Source organism: Cervus canadensis, chromosome 1 (genome assembly GCF_019320065.1).
Source record: "Cervus canadensis isolate Bull #8, Minnesota chromosome 1, ASM1932006v1, whole genome shotgun sequence".
Classification (NCBI taxonomy): Eukaryota; Metazoa; Chordata; class Mammalia; order Artiodactyla; family Cervidae; genus Cervus; species Cervus canadensis.
The window spans coordinates 36,164,683-36,184,212 of NC_057386.1; the positions used below are offsets into that span (position 1 = coordinate 36,164,683).

The 19,530-nt window shown below is 53.0% G+C and overlaps 1 protein-coding gene across 3 annotated transcripts in view; it reads left to right on the top strand.

The window, feature by feature from the left end:
* Positions 1-956: 956 nt before the first annotated feature.
* The window catches only part of TRPV3 (transient receptor potential cation channel subfamily V member 3), a 33,518-nt gene continuing 14,944 nt past the window's right edge, over positions 957-19,530 (top strand). For 2 of the 3 annotated variants that reach the window (XM_043477868.1, XM_043477878.1), the window contains exons 1-10: positions 1,039-1,088; positions 1,910-2,039; positions 4,403-4,523; positions 9,160-9,264; positions 9,390-9,476; positions 10,247-10,401; positions 11,136-11,312; positions 14,049-14,189; positions 16,520-16,800; positions 19,296-19,472. In XM_043477868.1, coding sequence (XP_043333803.1) covers positions 2,003-2,039; positions 4,403-4,523; positions 9,160-9,264; positions 9,390-9,476; positions 10,247-10,401; positions 11,136-11,312; positions 14,049-14,189; positions 16,520-16,800; positions 19,296-19,472 — 1,281 coding nt within the window. In that variant the 5' untranslated portion in view covers positions 1,039-1,088; positions 1,910-2,002. Of the gene's footprint in view, positions 1,089-1,909; positions 2,040-4,402; positions 4,524-9,159; positions 9,265-9,389; positions 9,477-10,246; positions 10,402-11,135; positions 11,313-14,048; positions 14,190-16,519; positions 16,801-19,295; positions 19,473-19,530 lie in introns of all 3 variants that reach the window. The other variant, XM_043477889.1, reaches the window with a different exon arrangement.

Below are 19,530 nucleotides of genomic sequence, written 5' to 3' on the forward strand. Positions count from 1 at the left end.
CCAAGGAAGTCTCTGCCACATGGGTCACTGGCGCCGTCCCTGTCAGTAGAGACTTCCTGCTCCATCCCAGTCCTGACTCGCCTGTGGGAACAGGTGTGTAATTCCTGAGTGATGCAGAGACCATCAGGGCTGTCCCAGCCCTGCTCCACCCTCTTCACAGCTGTGGCCTGGGCGAGGAGGGAGGGCTCAGAGTCTACTCTGATGCTCTGGCCTTGGAAACAGGTCGCCTGGCAGTTGAATGCAGGATAAAATAGTAACAGTTCATAGCTGTCATTGTTTATAGAGTTCTTTCTGTGCTCTGGTCCTTGTTCTAGCCCTTTCTATGTGCTGTTGCATGTAGGTCCTGTGGTACCTCTGCAAGGTAGGTTTATTATGCACATTTCACAATGGAGAAATGGAGTCTCATGAGAAATGACTTGCCCAAGGTCATACAGTCTAGGGGTGAAGCTGTCTGACACCCAGGTCTGTGGTGCATAATTTCCGCTGGGAAGCATTGAATGGAGACTTCTTCTGTCTCCAAGGGGACTTGATCCCAGGTTTTGAAGGACGGAAACCAAGCCTTGGAGGTGGCCACTGTGGGGTCAATGGGCCAGCCCTTGGTGGTGGCCTTGCCTCCCAGGTTGGCCCTGAGCACTCAGTTCATTTGGCCTTCCTACCAGCAGCATCTCTGACTTCTCACAGCATCCTTGGGAAGTAAATGTGATGAGGGTCGTGATGTGAGGCATCAAATACCAGAGAAGAGTTGGACCAGACCCTTAGTCTTGGTACCTGGCATCTGCCTGTCTTCTCCTGGGTTGGGGTGAGGCTGCCCTGTGGGCGTGGGGGTGACTCAGGCCGTGCACGTGGGTGGTGGGCTGGCGCTGTAGCTGTGGCTGGTGGGCGTGGCCTGCCTGGCACCAAGGGCAGGTGACCCAGCCAGTTCTACCTCTGACACCTCATTCCAGCCATCCCTCTGACGACGATGAGAGCCTCTCGCCACCTCGGCTGTAGTCCCGCCGACGGGCCCCGGGCCCCAGACATGCGGTGATCTGAGAACAAGGCAGCCACTGCCACACCTGGACTTCACCAGATGAGTCTTTGCCGCACAGGTATCGAGTGCTCCCCAGGTCCCGGGGGCCCAGAGCGAGGACATCAGGGGTCCCTCGGGGCCATGCCTGCCCTTTGCTGATTGGTCTCAGCTGGAACTGGGAGAAAGCTTGGGCCTCTAGCAGGGGAGGCAAAGTTGGACGTGAGCTCTTGGCCCCCTTGGAGTGTGTCAGAGAACAGGCTCTGATGGAACTGGGCACCTCTCACCGAGGTTTTGAGGTCTCAGGGAGGGAGGAAACTCATAGCTGCCCAGAGCAGAAGTGAGGCTCCTGATACCTCTAGCAGGCCCTGGGGATGTGAACTCCAGGGCAGCAGTGTGATGGGATCTCAGGATGGGATGAGAAGGCCCAGAGCCTGAGAGGGATGGGGCCCAGGTGTCTCATAAGGGCTGAGCCAGCAAGCCCTGGATGGAGGTGGGCCCTGTGGCCTTGGGACTGCACCATCTCCCAGGAAAGGCCATTCCAGCCTGTGCCGGGGCTTGGGAGGCACTTCCCAGGTGAGGAAGCCCAATCCCTGAGACAGGGAGGGCCAGGCCCGTGAGAGAGTCCAGCAGGTGAGAACACAGGTTTACGAGGTGACTCAGACAGCTAATTATAGCTGCTGCAGTCTCCCCAGCCTCAGTTCTCCTGACCCTCTCCTGCTCGGGTAGGGACGGCCCTACACTCACTGGCCAGGGCAGAGAAGACGGAGCAGCCAGAGGTCATAGGTGAGAGACATAGGAGACCCTTTAGCCCATTTCTCAGAAGGGAAAACAGTCTCAGGGAGGGATAAGGGACTTGCCCTCCATTCCTCTCTTCCAGGGTTGGCCCAGCCCAGCCTTTAGCCCCATCTGTCCACAGGTCACCTTGGGCTGATGGAGGTGGTATGACTGTGGATATGGCCGGGGACCTGGTGCTGACGGGTCTTTCTGAATGGAATGCCTGAGGCCCCCCCTTGGAGCTCCCCGCCTCGAGGTGCCTGCACTCCAGAGCTGATGCCCCCTGCCCCCGCCGCCCCCCATGCCTCTCCTCTCCCAGGGCTGCTCATGTGTGGTTGGGGGGTGGGGCAGTAATGAGGCTCTCTCATTTCTAAACCTCACTACAGTCTGAACCAGGTTACTGGGGCGATGCACAGCACTTTCAGATAATAACTAGAATTATGACTGAACACTTTACCAGGACACATCAGAATTCCATATAATCTCTAGAATATCTGCATCAGCAGTAACCTGGTTGCTTTAAGCTTGCCTTCTTAAGTCTTTCTGCCATTTTAGATAGCTATGGTTTCACTCTGATGCCTCTGCAAAAATGCCTCCCCTTCAAGAAGATTTATAAAAGGGACTTTTGGAGCAGTGCAAGTAATTCTAATGGGAAACCTGATGGCTTCATAAAGCTGTTAATGAAAAGGATGAATTACAGTGGATTGAGTGAACTGGTAGATGTGGTTATAATTTTATGGTTTCTATCTTAAAAAATACTGGTTTAAATCTGCTTTCCAGGGGTAAGGAAGATCTTCCCCTTAAACTGATTAATCACTGTTTTAATTTGTTTTCAAATTTGTTTGCGCCTTGTGCCTCCCTGCTGTTCTATGTCTTTGTCAGTGTCACTAGATCCATTACTGATATCTTGTCTAATTTATAAGGTTGTGGTCTCTTACAATACCCAGTCTGTAACCAGGCCTCCAACGTATATGGCTAAAAATACAACATAAAATCATTGTAATAGTGTAATTCTATGTATCAGGTTTCCTTGGTGGCTCAGATGGTAAAGAATCTGCCTACAATGCCGGAAACCTGGGTTCCATCTATGGGCTGGGAAGATCCCCTGGAGAAGGGAATGGTAACCCACTGCAATATCCCTGCCTGGAGAATTCCATGGACAGAGGAGCCTGGTGGGCTACAGTTCATGGGGCTGCAAAGAGTTGGATGTGATTGAGTGACTAACACTAATACACACAGTCTGAACACAGCACAATCCAGACGCCTCCTCCAGAGAGCTCTCCTATGTGGGTCAGGATCACCAATGGCCCCCCTCCACCCAGATGGGCTCTTCTTAAAGAAATCACCCGCTCTGGCCTCTCCATGTCTCTGAGGGTGGCTCAAGCTAACTGCAGAGTCACCTCCTGTCCTTTCCCCTGTCCGCCTCTTCCTCTATGGCCAAGCCACCATCCTCATCCAGCTGGCCCCTGTGGGAGCCTCCCCCTGGCCTCTGGTCTCCTCTATCTCCCTCTCGCTGTCTCCTATAGGACCCAGATCCCTCTCACGTCCCCCCTGCCCTCAGGTTCAGCCACATTCCTGCTGCTGTTCCAGGCCCAACACGCTCTCGAGCCTCTTAACTGCCCACGGGTCCAGTCACACCAGCTCCTTGTCCCTTGCTGAACTTTCTTGACCCCTGGTCTTTGCTCAGGCTATCCCCTCTGCCTGGACAGTCCTCCCCCGCCACACAGAAACCTCTAAGTTCCTTTCAGTTTCCTTGGAAGACATATCAGTTCCTCTTTCCAGTACTCCCTCCACCCCAACATAGGGTCCAGCCCCTATGAGCATCAGTAAGACAGGTCTAGCTGAGCAGGGTGAGGCTCAGCTGCTCCCTCCAATGGACAGGTAGTCACGAGGCTGGTTACACTCAGCTTTGGGCAGGGGAGAAAGATGCTCTCCGTGTTAGCAGAAGAGAGCACCAGGTGTATGAGAAATTAAAAGACTAGAGAGATCTGGGCTGTGTTACTAGGAGCATCGTGTCTAGAATAAAGGAGGTAACAGTCCTGCTCTGTCAAGGAGCATTCTGAACACAGATCCTGAGACACTTAAAAAGCAGAGTTAATTCTCAGGAATCTACCTGGAGATGGGTGGGGGCTGGGGCAGATGACTGGAGAGAGGTCAAGGGCATGGTGGTCTCTACCTGGAAGCTCTGATGGGTGCTCCTAGGACCCTCAGGAGCAGGGGTGCTGAAGCAGCGAGCAAGAGAAACTGCAGGGACAGTCTATGCTCAGTTGTGTTAGTCACTCAGTCATGTCCGACTGTTTGTGACCCCATGGACTGTAGCCCGCCAGGCTTCTCCGTCTATGGGATTTCCCAGGCAAGAATACTGAAGTGGGTTGCCATACCCTTCTCCAGGGCCTCTTCCTGATCCAGGGATCAAACCTGGGTCTCCTGCACTGCAGGCAGACTCTTTACCATCTGAGCCACCAGGGACATCAAACCTATGCAGGGTTGGCAGCCTGGAAAGATAGAAAGAGGTCCCCATCCTAGCAGGTATGAACAGGGGCCACATGGTCTGAAAACCCCCCTGAAGCTCCTCCCTGTCCCCTCAGTCTGAGCATCTGCACTGCAATTGTGTTCCAGCCATGAACGCCCACCCCAAGGAGATGGTGCCCCTCACAGGCAGAAGAGCCACCATTCCCTTTGTGAACCCTGTCATCTTGCAGGAGAAGAGGCCGTCAGAGATCACCCCCACCAAGAAGAGGTAGGGCCAGGAGGTTCGGGCCTGGATGCTGCGGTGAGAGGCACGGGAGGGGCCTGGCACCCACTTCAGGGAGCCCTTGCTGGGGGTGGACCTGAGATTCCATTCTCGTCTCATCTGGGGTGCCCTGGTGCCCAGCCAGGTATAAGTGGGGGTGTATGTGTGTGTAGGGGGCAGCCCTGCACACTCTGGGGCTGAGCTGGAGAGGTCAGTACAACTGGAGGGACTGGGGCACCGAGGCAGAAACATTCAGAAAGGCTTCTGGGGAGGCAGGGAGTTGCTGGAAGTCATCTTGAGACAAGGAGCTGAAAAGTGCGTTGAAATTCCAGGTTAGCAGGGGCTCCCTCCTGGGTACATTTTCCATGTCCACTGGGGAGCTTTCATAGCCACTGGGTGCCCAGTAAGGTAATTCAAGCTCTCCAACTCCACCTGTGTAAGGGGGACACCAGTCCATAGAGTGATGGTTAATTGCAATTGTGCTGACAAGGTGCTTGGCAGAGAACTTGTTGGCCCAATGGTGTTTTATTGCCTTGAACTTTGTCTTCATTGTCGTTATTGTCATTGTCACTCCCCAGGGCCCCTGGGAATGGGGCAGGGCTGGGACAGTTATGATCACTTCCCAGGTGAGAACATGGAAGAGGTGGGAGCAGACAAAGTACTTTTCTGGGGTCACAGCTGGCCTCTGAGCTGCCCCCATTGCAGTCCCCCACCCCCTCAGCTGACTCGGTGCCCTTCAGCCTGAGCAGTGGCTCAGACAGTAAAGAATCTGCTTGCAATGTGGGAGACCAGGATTCGATCCCTGAGTCAGGAAGATCCTGTGGAGAAGGGCATGGCAACCCACTCCAGTATTCTTGGGCTTCCCTGGTAGCTCAGCCGGTAAAGAATCCGCCTGCAGTGCGGGAGACCTGGGTTTGATCCCTGGGTCAGGAAGATCCCCTGGAGGAGGGCATGGCGACCCACTCCAGCATTGCTGCCTGGAGAATCCCATGGGCAGAGGAGGCTGGCCGGCTACAGTCCATGGGGTTGCAGACTGAGCGACTGACACTCTCACTTTCAACCTGAGTGCCCTCCCTCACCCCAGCTCTGCTTCCCTTGGACCCGGGTGGGCCCTGGGTCTAGCATGGCCTATTTGCCCCACCTCCTTTACCCCGTCCCAGGCCTGTCTTTGGCCGAGGTGAGTTTGGTGCTTTCTCTTCTGTTGGTTTGAGTGATAATTGCTGAGACCCGCCTCTGCTCACAGTCTGGATGGTGAGGGGGCCCCAGCGAGAATGCGGGGAGTGGCCTGGAGAGAGGGTGGGCTGGGCCCGAGGAGGGGCGGGTTGTTCTGATTCTGTGGGTACTTTGTAGAAGAGCTGGTGTTACCGTGGATGATGGCAGGTGGATAGGAAGGGAAAGAACATCCCAGGCAGGGCTTGGGGCAGGAACCAGGGAGGAGTCCCATGTGGCTAAAGTGCTGGGTAGGCGGGGGGATGAGCCCCTCTGAGGCTGGGTCTTGGCTGTCTGTTGAGATTGGGTATCTTGGGGCAGTGGGGAGCTATGGAGGGCTTTTGTGTGAGAGGGAGGGCATGGCAAGATTTGCATTGTGGAAATGATACTCTTGGAGAAGGAAATGGCAACCCACTCCAGTATTCTTGCCTGGAGAATCCCTGGGACAGAGGAGCCTGGTGGGCTGCTGTCTATGGGGTTGCACCAAGTCGGACATGACTGAAGCGACTTACAGCAGCAGCAACGATACTCTGGGTGATCTGTGGGGATGATGGATCAGAGGGGAGTCTGTTGTGATTGTTGCCCAGGTGATAGGTGGTGAGTCTGGTGGTGAGAAATGGTGAAGCAGGCAGGGATCAAAGAGGTATTAGCACCATGGAGTATCAACTATGGGAGTGGAGGGAGAAGGAGGACTGAGAGACATTACCAATCCTGATGGGGGGACCCAGATGGATGACAGGGCTGTCTCTGACATCAATACTTCAAGGAGCAGGAGCAAGGTCAGGAGGAAAGAGCCAAGTTCAGGTGTGAAATGTTGGCTGAGAGGTACTAGAGGCACATTCAGGTAGAAACTCCAATCTGGAGCATAAGAGAGAAGACTGGGTGGACATGGAGATCAGACAGGTGTCAGAGGCCTGTGGGGGAAGCCTGTTTCTGGAGAGGCTTGCTTGAGTAGAAGCAGAGATATCTGGGTTTTGGGTTTTTTTTTCCTCATGGCAAATGGGATCTCGGTTCCCCAATCAGGGATCGAACACCCATCCCCTGCATTAAGCACAGAGTCTTAACCCCTGGACTGCCAGGGAAGTCCTAGAGCAGAGATATCTTTGAACTAAGCTTCCTGCCTCCCTTCCCTCTTCCCTCCCCTCTCACTTTCCCAGGGGAGGTTTGGACCTCAGGGAAGGACTGAGGACAGCGTTCTAGGAAAATCCCAGATTCTTCATGCAGTCAGACTGCCCTTCTGGGCCCAGCCTGGTTCATGAACTTAGTTCCAGGGTTAGCTCTGCCCGTGACCCCTGCCCAGCCAAGGACCTGGTGTGAGGTGTGACCTTGGTCTTCTGAATAGGTGATCCCTTCTCCTTCCCAAGGCTTTTTGAGGGCCCTCACGTGCCTACTTCTCCCCAGACCCCATAGATTTAGGCATCTCCCTCAGAACTGAGTATAGGACTCAGGTTTACAAAGAAAAAGAAAATTAAATATTATATATAAATAAAGACGGCAGTTCTGACTGCTAAGGAAATATGTACTAATGGTGAAATTGGAGGCACCAAAAACTCCAGATTTGAGGGAAATTTTTGGACCTGGAGTTTTTCCTGAAGCATCATGCGCCTCTCTGTGAGAGGCTGCTGAGGCTCCTGTCCCCTGGGATACAGGATACAGGCCTTGCCCAGGGATACAGGCACAGGCCAAAGGCTGTAGATGCTCTGGCCCTGAAGCTCAGAGCCCTTGGGCTCTCCATGGGACAAAGTAGGAGAGATAAGTTCCTCCCCAGCCCAGGGGTTGCCTAGGGATCGTTCTCTGCCTTCAAAGGAACAGAAATGCAGGAGAAAGGATGCAGGGCTGTCTGCCTACCTGTGTTAACGACACACGGGCGGTGGTTCCTTTTGGGCTGGGTCAAAGATAGGAGTAAACAAAGAGCACCTGCTACAGGTCAGGAGCCAGGATGTCACTTGGCCAAGACCTTGACATCTGCTCACGCTGGTGGATGAGATACGGCACGTGCAGGGGCAGGCAGGGCAGATGTGGGACAGGCCGTCCCAGGAGTTAGCTCCTGACCCACAGCTGGGTACTTTCCAGCTCAACTCTCATTATCCTCCTTCCCAGACACTGAAGACCTCCTTTCTCAGTCACAGCCTTCATCTTCCTGTTGAGGGAAGCAACCTCCCACAGTTTACAGTTTAAGGTTGTGTTGGTCTGTTTCCTTATTGGTCTCTCCATCTGTCCACCTGTTTATCCAGCCAAGTATTCATTCCTCATCCATCCATCCATCTATTCATCCTTCCCACTATCTGTCATCTACCTACCTATTTAACCATCCACTCATCTGTCCAACCAGTCATTCTTTTTTCTATGCATTTATCTTTTACCTATTCATCCTTACACTCATCCATTGTTAGGTCTTCTGAGTGTCACGATCAGGGCTGGGTTCTAGAGACTTAGGATGCTGCAACTGTAGTTCCCGCCACTGAAGAACTTAACAGCCGAAAGACAGTGTGTCGTTGTCTAGAGCAAGGAAAGCAATGGCTTCACTGTGCTATAACCTGGTCTCTTCTTACCAACCCACTGGAACAGGAGCTTTGCAAGGGGAGGCATTTTTGTCTACTTGTTCATCACAGTGTTCCCCAGCTCCTAAAATAGTGCTTGGCATATTGTATGTGTAAATGTTTGTTAGTAAATGCACTACTGAGCCCAGAGAGGTAAGGTGGGATGGAGGATAGGGCAGGGGCTGGATCAATTGGGGAAAGAGCTGCTGGTGTGAGGGTCATCAGGCTAACGGAGACAGTTAGCACATCTCAGCCAGGATGTTTTGGGACTGAGTTGCTAGCAGATGTGTCTGTAGTGGCTGGGTCAAAGCTACCATAGTGGTGTGGGGAAAACTTTGGGGTGACAGTTCTGGGGGACTGCAGGGGTGCAGAGAAAGGTGATCGATTGCACAGGATGGTCTCTGATGCCCATTTCAGTTGGACGGTCCATAAGGAGACAGTTCTGGAGCAGCTCTGCTCCTGAGTTCAGGCCTTAGGGAGCATCTAGCCCAGTCTCTGTAGGTGAAGACACTTGACCCAGAGAAAGTGAGTGACTACCTGGGGTCACACAACTGGAGAGGCAGAGGCAGCCTAGAACCCTGGCCTTAGGCCCTCAACTAGGGGTTTGCTCCTCTCTTTTGGAAGAATGATTTGATTTTAGGTCAAGTCAGAAGGTTCCTTTTGATGGGCAGGAGACAGGAAGGTGGGGGCCAATGTATCAGTGAGCCCTGCCCTCCCGTCATTTATGCCCCATTTCTGGACTAGCTCTGAGCCTTCCAGGCTTGTCTGGGCCTAACTGGGAGCGAGCACTCAGCGAGGTGGGCACCCTTGGCAGCAGGGCTGCAGGACACACAGGTGAACAAGCCCTGCCCTAGCTCTAATGGGCTTGTTTGGGTGTCCCCCCGCTCCTCCAGTGCACACTTCTTCCTGGAGATAGAAGGGTTTGAGCCCAACCCCACGGTGGCCAAGACCTCTCCCCCCATCTTCTCCAAGCCCATGGACTCCAACATCCGGCAATGGTGAGTGCTCCAGCCCTGGGCTCCAGCGGGCAGGCAGGGACTTGCCCTGGGCCACACAGTCAGGCCTGGCTGTGGCATGCTACCACTGCCCATTTAAAAACTGGTCCCTCCCCACTCCCTTCCAGTGTCTCTGGCAACTGTGATGACATGGATTCCCCACAATCTCCTCAGGATGACGTGACAGAGACCCCGTCCAATCCCAACAGTCCCAGGTGAGCCGGGCTCTCCCCCTCCTCCCACTGTGCCCCCAGGCAGCGCTAGGAGGGCAGGCACCAGGACTCTGCAGAAGAAAGAGGCCGCCACTGCTGGGCGCTGCGACAAATGTCTGGGCCCATGGCAGTGGCATGTAGGTCATTTTTTTGCGGGAGGGAGGGAGTATTATATTTTATAAAAGTAATACCCATTCATCATAAAACACCAGAATAACAGCATGCAACAGAATGAGAACTTAATGCAATGCCATATACTTAAACTAAAAATACATGCATGCAACCATCAAACATCAATGTGCGCTTTGCAAGAACACACACACATGGAAGGATTACGCAGCAATGTGTTTCTACAGCTGCCTATTTTGAGTGTGGGGGTAGGGAGAGAGATATTTGAATATATTAAAAATATTCAAACAACACAAAATATGGAAGTGCAATTTCTCTTTCTGTGATCCCGTGCTTTCGAGGTCAGCACAATGAATGGTTAGGTGCTGTCTTTCCGGATCATTACTATGTGGAACTAGAGATACAGTTTGCTAAAACGTGATTGCCTTTAGATTAGAAGGGGAGCAGCACACAAATCCCCCTCCCCCTTCCCCCAGCACTAAGGGCGGGGATGTCAGGTATTGTGAAGGGCATCTGCAGATGTAAAGGCTGGGGCAACGCCCTGTGGGCACAGCCTGTGAGCACAGTGGCTCTATCGGAGGAAGGTGAGATCCTGCAGAGGGGCGGTGCATGTGTGGTGAGCTGGAAACATTTTCTGGCCTCAGCGCAAACCTGGCCAAGGAAGAGCAAAGGCGCAAAAAGAAGCGGCTGAAGAAACGCATCTTCACGGCAGTGTCGGAGGGCTGCGTGGAGGAGCTGCTGGAGCTGCTGGGGGAGCTGCAGGAGCTTTGCAAGCGACGCCGCAGCGTGGATGTGCCTGGTCAGTGCCCGACCCTGGCCCAGGGCTCAGGGCTGGGGCTCCTGCTCGGCCCCTGCCGTCCACCTCCCTCCATCCCTCCACCCCTCGCCCTGCCCTCCAGCCTCAAAGGCTGGGCTGGCGACTTTGAACCTGATTCCCAGGGCAATGGGGAGCCATGGAAGGGCTTAGACAGGTGGTGGTCATGGTCTGGCTACTCGGCAGAGAATGGGGGTAAATCCAGAGAAAGCCGCTGTTCAGGCAGAGCTGGGACCCCAGCAGCAGGCCTGGGAGACGGAGAACAGCTCTTCATGGACTCAAAGACGTGAGGACTGAATCCAGGGTGGTGCCACTTGGACTTGGGAGACTTGGTGGCTGGTGGGGCCTGAGCCGTCTTGGGGACCAGGGAAGTAGCGAGTTAAAGGAAGGCGGATAGCTCTATGTGTAAGCAGCCAGGGTTAGGGGTGGTGGGCTTGAGATTTCTGAGGTGGACAATGGGAAGTCAGGCAGTGGGACTGCCCCCTACCAGGGAGATGGTGCAGAAGGCCGAGAGCAAAAGGTCTTGGAGGAGGAAGAACTGGACAGGAAAGAGGGAGGGGAGGAGCTTGGGGCAGGGAGCTCAGCGGAGGGCCTGGGCAGGGTCTTGCGGTCTGGGGCTGCAGCCCCCACAATCCAGTCTCCCCTCCTCCGGGCTGGGAGGGCCAAGGGCAGCTGGGACCCCACTATACTGTGGCTCCATCCTGCCCTCCTGCCTGCAGACTTCCTCATGCACAAGCTGACGGCCTTGGACACGGGGAAGACCTGCCTGATGAAGGCCTTGTTAAACATCAACCCCAACACCAAGGAGATTGTGCGGATCCTTCTTGCCTTTGCTGAGGAAAATGACATCCTAGACAGGTTCATCAATGCTGAGTACACGGAGGAGGCCTATGAAGGTACTTGCCTATGGGGGTGCGGATCATGCCACACACAAGCACTGCTGTCTCTGAAGCCCAAAGCACTTAACATGGTGCCCAGTACCTTCCTTCATTCTACAAACAATCTTGAGCACTGACCATGTGCCAGGCCGTGCCAGGCCGTGCTTTTGGCCCTGGAGCACAGGATTGAACAAGACAGATGCAGCTTGTTGACTCTAAATAAGGTATTTTCAAAACTGATGGAAAATGTATGAAAAGGAAAATTAAAAAAAAAAAGAAAAGATAATGTCATCAAAAGTGATTGGGGATGGGCAACTTTAGTGTGGGCAGTCAGAGAGCACCCGAAGCCAGCATGATAAGGATCCAGGACAAAGCAAGGGCGAAAGCCCAAGATAGGACTGAATTTGACACAGCTGAGTGATGGCAAGAAGGCTGGAGATGAGGCTAGAGAGCTGGGCAGGGCTAACACATGGCAACTAGTAGTATTGTCATCATCATCAACATTTTTTTCAAAAAAATATGTCATAGGCACCATGTCTAAAATATAAGACACTCCATTTAAAAAAACATTTATTTTTATTGCTCCTGGTCTTAGTTGCATCACATGGGAAATTTAGTTGTGGTATGTGAGGTCTTTAGTTGTGGTCTAAGTGGGATCTAGTTCCCCCACCAAGGATTGAACCCAGGCCCCCTGAACTGGGAGCATAAAGTCTTAGCCACTGGACTACTAGGGAAGTCAAATCATCGTTATCACTATTACAACCCCATGTGGGTCTCGATTTTATGGCTTCTCTCTGAGGTGGGCTGGAGAGGGGTCAGTGAGACCAAACTTGGGATGTTTCCTGCTCAGGAAATCCATTGTGAATTATCAGTAAGGTGTGTCTTTGATTTTTTGGAGTCAATAGACATCCTGTTAGGATCTTATGATATACTTGTGACAAAAATGACTGGCCCAAGAATAACTGGATGTCATTTTGCTGATATGTCATGGGTGCTAAACATGTCAGTTTTTGCAGGTGGGAATCTGGCTTGGGAACTTAACTTTTCTCATGGGAAAGAGTAATTTTATTTATATTTATCTATTTATGTGTGTGTGTGTGTGTGTTATAATTACTATTATTGTTTTTTGCCAGTCTGGTGGGTGAAAAGTGTTAAATCATTAAGTTCAAAATTTCATCTTCCTGATTACCACGATTCCAAATATCTTTCATTTTCTGTATTGGCTGTGTGTGTTTTCTTCTCTGTGAGGTACTTGTTGATAATCTTTTCTCAGTTTTCTTTTAGGCTGCTTGTCTTTTTATTGATTTCTAGCAGCTCTTAATTCATTATGGACTCTTAAAAACACATTGACACTTTTATACATCTTAAATATTTCCCCCAGTCTATCACTTGTTTCACTTTCTTTAAGATGTCTTTTGAAACACAGAAATGTGTTTAATTTTTATACAAACAAATTGTTTAATTTTTATGTAAGCAAATATGTCAGTTTTTTCCTTTATGGTTTCTGCATTTTGGATTTTGCTTAAGAAGGTTTTCCCTGCAAAAAGTCACAATATTGTAAAGTAATTATCCTCCAATTAAAATAAATAAAGTTTAGTTTACAAACAATTTGCCAGTTTTTAAAAACGCTTAGTTTTTTAATCCACCAGGCTTTATTTTTATGTATGGCATGATGGCAGCTCTTTGGAAAATGCTATTTCTGGTAGAAAGCTCTGAGACCTCCCCACCCCCCAGGCTTCTGGTCCCCTCTGTCTGGAGGTTCTCTAGGCTCCACAAGCAGGGTCAATGTCCCCCTGCCCTCCCCTGCTTCTTCTCCCCTGTTCTCTTTCTTAATCATCAGGGCACTGTGCACCCAGCACCCAGGCTAGATGCCTGGATCTTGCCTGAGGCACGCCTCCTCCAAACCCCACAGACCATCCTGAGGACTCTTCTTCCTAAGGATCTTTGGGTGCACCGGATGGACAGCTCTTCACATGTCTGGGCTCCTTTTAACACATCTTCCAATTTTGCAGCCAGAGTGATCTGAAACACATATGAACAAACCCCAAACTTCGGTCATGTCACGTCCCTGCTTCAGTGCCTCCTATGCCTTCCTGTAGCCTTTAAGATCAAGTTCTAACCTCTTTTTTAAAAAATATGTAATATTTATTTATTTGACTGCCCGAGGTCTTAGTTGCAGCATTTGGGATCTAGTCCCCTGACCAGGGGTTAAACCCCGGTCCCATGCACTGGTAGCATGGAGTCAGTCACCAGACCACTGGTGAAGTCCCTGAAGTTCTAACCTCTTATCCCGAGTTAGGAGGCTTTAAGTCGGCCCCATTCAGCCTGGCTACAGGCTGATCCTGATCCCAGCTGAGAGGCCACTTCTGGGAAGCATCCCAGTCCTCCAGGTTGTGTTAAGAGCACCTCTGGGTACCACAGCCCCTGTACTGCCCCAATCATAGGACTTAATTCTCAGGGAGACTGTGAGCTTCCAGAGGACAAGAATTAAAACTATAGTCCTGTCCCGTCGTGTCCCCATTGGAGCACAAAACAGATGTTCCAAGGATAATCCTTGCTTCCAGGCAAGAGTGAATGAAGCAAAGAATGAAGTTAGGACTCTTGTAGCTGGGCGCCGCAGACCAGACAGGCAGCTAGTATTTCTCCATGGTTACATGGAGGGTACAGAGGCTAGGGAAGGGAACGGCCAGAGAGGGTGTGGTACCCCGGGTCCCAGCCGCTGAGCGCCCCTCACCCACCCCGTCCGGTCCACAGGGCAGACAGCGCTGAACATCGCCATCGAGCGGCGACAAGGAGATATCACCGCGGTGCTCATCGCGGCCGGGGCCGATGTCAACGCCCACGCCAAGGGGGTCTTCTTCAACCCCAAGTACCAGCACGAAGGCTTCTACTTTGGTGGGTGCGCCCCTGCCCGGGCTGGGGTCCAGGGTCTGGGGTCCGGGGTCCGGGGTCCGGGGTTCGGGAGGGGGCGGAGGGCGGGGTGGGGCTCCTTCCCTAAGAAGGGTGCTAGCAGACTGAGGGCTGGAGACCCCACTGCCAGCCTCTGCCTGCTGGGTTGTGTGGGAGGACCCTGGAGGACAGAGCTGTAACCAGGGAGGCGGCAGGGGCTGATGTATCCGAATGGGACCACCAGGCTGGACCAGAGAGGAAGCCGAGGCGTCCTGGGGAAGATGGGGAGCCTGCATTCCAGAAGTGTCCCCTGGGGGTCTTAGAGGGGACAAAGCCATTCACCTGAGCAGCCCTCTGCAGGGAGCCAGGACCAGGAGGGAGGGCAAGGAGAGAACCTCAGTTTAAACCCTATTTGATGGGAGAGGAGACAGGTTCTGAGAAGGGAAATGGCTTTTCCCAGTGTAGCAAGGAGCCGATGTAGGCATTCAGGCTATCAGCTCTGGCTTCTGTTCCCTGTGTCTAGTGCCTCTCAGGACTGCAACAGGGAGTAAAAAGCGAGAAGATGAAAATTCCCTGGCTAACGCTGTAGGGAGTCCAAAAACAATTGGGGTTAGGCTGTGCTGTGTTAAGTCGTTCAGTTGTGTCCAACCCTCTGTGACCCATGGACTGTAGCCCGCCAGGCTCCTCTGTCCAAGGGATTCTCCAGGCAAGAATACTGGAGTGGGTTGCCATTCCCTTCTCCAAGGGATCTTCCCAACCTAAGGATGGAACCTGGGTCTCCTGCTTTGCAGGCAGATTCTCTACCATCTGAGCCACCAGGGAAGCCTTATCCCAGATGAAAAATAAAATTTTTAAAATATGTAATTTAGATACAATGAAGTTACTCATTTTAATGTAGAGTTCTGTTCATTTCCACAAATGCATACAGTTGTGTAACCACCACTGTGATCAGGACAGGGAACAAAGAGCTTCATCCCACCAAAAAATTTCCAAGTACAACTTTGTAGTTAACTCCTCTTCCTAGAAGGCCCTGATTGATGGCCATGGATCTGTTTTCTCTTCTGGGTGTTTTTTGTTTTTATTACTGATTTTAACCTGCAGGACTAGTTAGCCTACAGGACTAGATGGGTCTGGGCAGCCTCTGGTCAGACCTGGGTGGGAAACCTTCATCAGGTGAGATGAGGAGAGGGGACAGGATGGAGACTGGCAGGGAAACAGCATGAGACCCAATGTTCAGCCCTGATTCTGTTCCCCGCTTTGCTGTGTGACCATCTGTGAATCACTTGCCTTCTCTTTTCTCAATAAACATTTGTCATTTACTATATACACCAGGCATTGTTCTAGGTATTTGAAATATATCTGTAAACAGAACCAAGATGTCTACCCTCATGGAAATTCCATTCTAGATGGGAGAGAGACCATCAGTGATAAACGTGATGACTAAGAATGTTATGTAATAGGTTAGAAAACAGTAAGTGCTGTTGAAAAAAATAAACAGTAAGTCAAGGGGAGGGCTTCCCACGGGGCTCAGTGGTAAAGAATCCACCTGCCAATGCAGGAGATGCAGGTTCAGTCCCTGGAGAAGATCCCCTGGAGGAGGACATGGCAACCCACTCCAGTATTCCCACCTGGAGAATCCCATGGACAGGGGAGCCTGGTGGGCTCAGCCCATGCAGTCTAGAAGAGTCGGACATGACTGAGCACAGCATGGCAAAGCGAAGCAAGGGAAGGTGATCAGGGGTTCCGGGGCAGGAAGGCAGTGGGTTTCAATTTTAAACAGGGCAGTTAGGGTGATTCATTGAACAGGTGATGTTTGAGCAAAGACAGAGGTAGTGAGGGAGGAAGTGATGCAGCAGAAGGAACAGCACACCTGGCAGAGGGAACAGAATGTGCAAAGGCCCTGAAGTAGAAAAGCACCTGTGTGTGCTGGGGAGGGGGGCGGGGAAAGGAAAAAGGCCTCTGTGGCTGGAGGGGAGTGAGTAGGGAGGGAGTGGAGGGGATGATGTCAGAAGGTGTAGAGCCTTGTAAGCTGTTGTTGGAACCTGAGCTTTTGTTCTGGGTGAGACAAGCCTTTTGTGTTAACAAGATCAGTCCAGCTGCTGTGCTGAGGACAGGGTTACAGGGCCAGGGTGGTAGCAGGGAGACTCATTAGGAGGTTGAAGCAATGATCCAACTTCAGTCTCCCACTCCCACTCCCACTGAGATGGTCAGGAGAAGCCCCAGTCCTAGACCTTGGCGATCACCGCGATCTAAGGTCTGGATCTTAGATCTTGACTGAGATCTAAGTCAAGATCTGGCCCAGGAGAGGACCGAGCCGCTGTGCCCCCCTCCCCCAGGCGAGACACCCCTGGCGCTGGCAGCCTGTACCAACCAGCCCGAGATTGTGCAGATGCTGATGGAGAACGAGCAGACGGACATCGCCTCGCAGGACTCACGGGGAAACAACATCCTCCATGCCCTGGTGACCGTGGCCGAGGACTTCAAGACGCAGAACGACTTTGTCAAGCGCATGTACGACATGATCCTGCTGAGGAGCGGCACCTGGGAGCTAGAGACCATGCGCAACAACGACGGGCTCACACCCCTGCAGCTGGCTGCCAAGATGGGCAAGGCCGAGGTGGGCGAGCTGGCAGCAGGCGGGAGGGCAGCAGGCACGCTCCCCCGGGGGCCCTTCTGAGTGGCCAAGCACACAGAGTCTTGGCCAGGCAGCTCGGGGGCCCACCCTCAGGACTTCAGGCCCTGACACTCTGGGTTTCTGTCTCCTGTCCTGGGACCCCATCATCTGGGCACAGTGGCAGAGCCTTAGGGCTGTGGCGATGCAAGCTCTGGCCAAGGATTCCTATGTGGCGAGGCAACCACGCGGAGGCTGAGTGTCTGACCCTCAGAGCCTTCAGCCTCTTGTGAGGACGGGAGGCACAGAATGTCTGCTCTGCATACAGAGCTAATGTGCTGCTGCTCCCCAACTCTGGGGACACCCAGCCTGTCTGTCCAGTTGAAACATGGAGCCAAGTCCCCAGCGGAGGACGCAGTGGCTGGTGGCCATTAGTGCCCTTGAGATGTGGGCCAAGGAACTCAGGTGAACTGGGAACCTTGGTGAAGACTCAGCTGGGGAGGGCTCTAGTTTCTCCAAGTGGCTGGAGCCGTGGCTTGGTCCGATTTCCAGGGCAGGACTCAGGTTGGGGCTGGGGTCATAGCAGAGCCTCTTCTGCCTTCATATCTTGAGCCCTGGGAGGGGACCAAGGCTTTGGGGAGGCTGCAAGGGGGTGCTGCGTGGGGGTGGGGGGGTGGGGGAGGGGCTGTTGAGCAGCCCTGGTGGCACAGCTGTGCCAGCCTCAGGGCGGCTGCTGAGGGAGGCGCTGCCCCGAGGGCCTTGGGTCCCGTCCCATTGCTCAGGGCTGGTGCCCACAAGGGACCTTTTCATTCTCTGCGGGAGGAGCGGGGAGGGAGAACATCTTGGACAAAGGAGCAATTGTGTGTATGCCTGCCTCCCCGGTCTCCTGCCCACCCCAAGGACACAGCTTCCTGGGGGCTTTGAGGAGGGTCATTGTGGTTGCCAAGCTGGAACTTTCTCCAAGGACCGCTGTGGCATGTGAGGTCCCTGGGGAGAGCCCAAGATGAAGCTTCCTGCATGCAGCCTGGCCCCATGACCCCCTGGTTTCCTGAAGGAAAATATATCCTTCCTGTACCCCAACCACTCCTTGTCAGTCTTGGGGAGTCCCCCGCACCCTTCCCGCTCCCCTTCTCTCCTTCACTCACTGTTCTTTGGACATCTTTCTGGACGCTGCTCAAGTTGGTCACTGTGCTGGGAATAGAGATGCTTAGGACATGCTTAGGACACAGTCCCTGTCCTTGGATTCTTCTAGGCTGGGGTGCAGGAAGGGGAGATGTGCCCTCTCCCCAGAAGCTCCCTGCCTGGTCTGTAGAGACTAGGCTCTCATGTGAGATGACGTGGGGATCCCATTGGGTCACATGAGATCAGGGCCCTGACATTGTCTTCCCCATCGGGACTCTCTTCTGGGGCCTTGGGTTGGTGCTCCAGAAAGTCCTGCCACATCTTGTGGTCCCCAGGGCTTGCTTTGGGGAACTAGTAAGCTCTCCATCTTGCTTCCACTTTGGGACCACCCAGGAAGCTTTACAACATGCAGATGACTGGGTGTCCCCACCCTCAGAGATCTGGATTGAATTAGTCGGTAGTGTGGGAATTTTAAATGTGACCCAATAACTCTGACATTCAGCAGAGAGCGAGGCTAGCTGACCTAGGTTTCATGAGTCTCTCTGAAAAAGCCTGGTGGCTTCCTGTGTGTTAGTTGCTCAGTCATATCTGACTCTGCGACCCTGTGGACTATAGCCCACCAGGCTCTCTGTGCATGGTATTCTGCAGGCAAGAATACTGGAGTGGGCAGCCATACCCTTCTTTGAGGGATCTTCCCGACCCAGGGATCGAACCTCCTGGATTGCAGGCAGATTCTTCTACTGTCTGAGCCACCAGGGAAGCCCTGGTGCTTCTTAATTTTTCAAAAAATTTAATTTTTTAATCTTTTGACTGCGCCATGCAGCATGTGGGCTCTTAGTTCCCTGACCAGGGATCAAACCCATGCCCCTGTGTTGGAAGCTCAGAGTCTTAAACACCAGATTGCCCAGGAATTCCCAAGGTTGGTGTCTTGCATCACTCCCTGACTGGCCAGAGCAGTGAGCCTCAACTGGCAGGGTCTTGACTAGGAATGGGATCTGAAAGCTGGAGAAACTTCTAACTCAAGTTCAGGTCAAACAGAAATTGCTTCTCAAAATGGTCAGTTCCTAGATTCTTCCCTGACCAGACTCCCCAGCTGGTGGAAGGATCTGTGAGCTGATTGTGCAACTCTCTGAAGTCTGCAAAGAGCCTTCACCCCTTTGTCTCTGGTATTCACAGTCTCTGGTGCAATGTGCAGGTCAGCAATCCTTGTGCTCATTCCACAGATAAAGCGGGGCCCCGGGGTCACAGCAACAGGCGCTCAGCCAGGCTCTCATGGGAGACTCTTTCCAGGCCCTGTCTGTTGTGGGGGTGGGGGGCCCAGCTGTGCTGGCCCCGGGCCCTGTCCACTGGCTGACAGTTGTTCCTCTTCCTGTCCCCAGATCCTGAAGTACATTCTCAGCCGTGAGATCAAGGACAAGCGGCTCCGGAGCCTGTCCAGGAAGTTCACCGACTGGGCATACGGGCCTGTGTCATCCTCGCTCTATGACCTCACCAACGTGGACACCACGACCGACAACTCGGTGCTGGAGATCATCGTCTACAACACCAACATCGACGTGGGTCTCCCGGCTGGGCTGGGGAAGGGCAGGGGGCGGCAGGCTGGGCCTCAGGCTA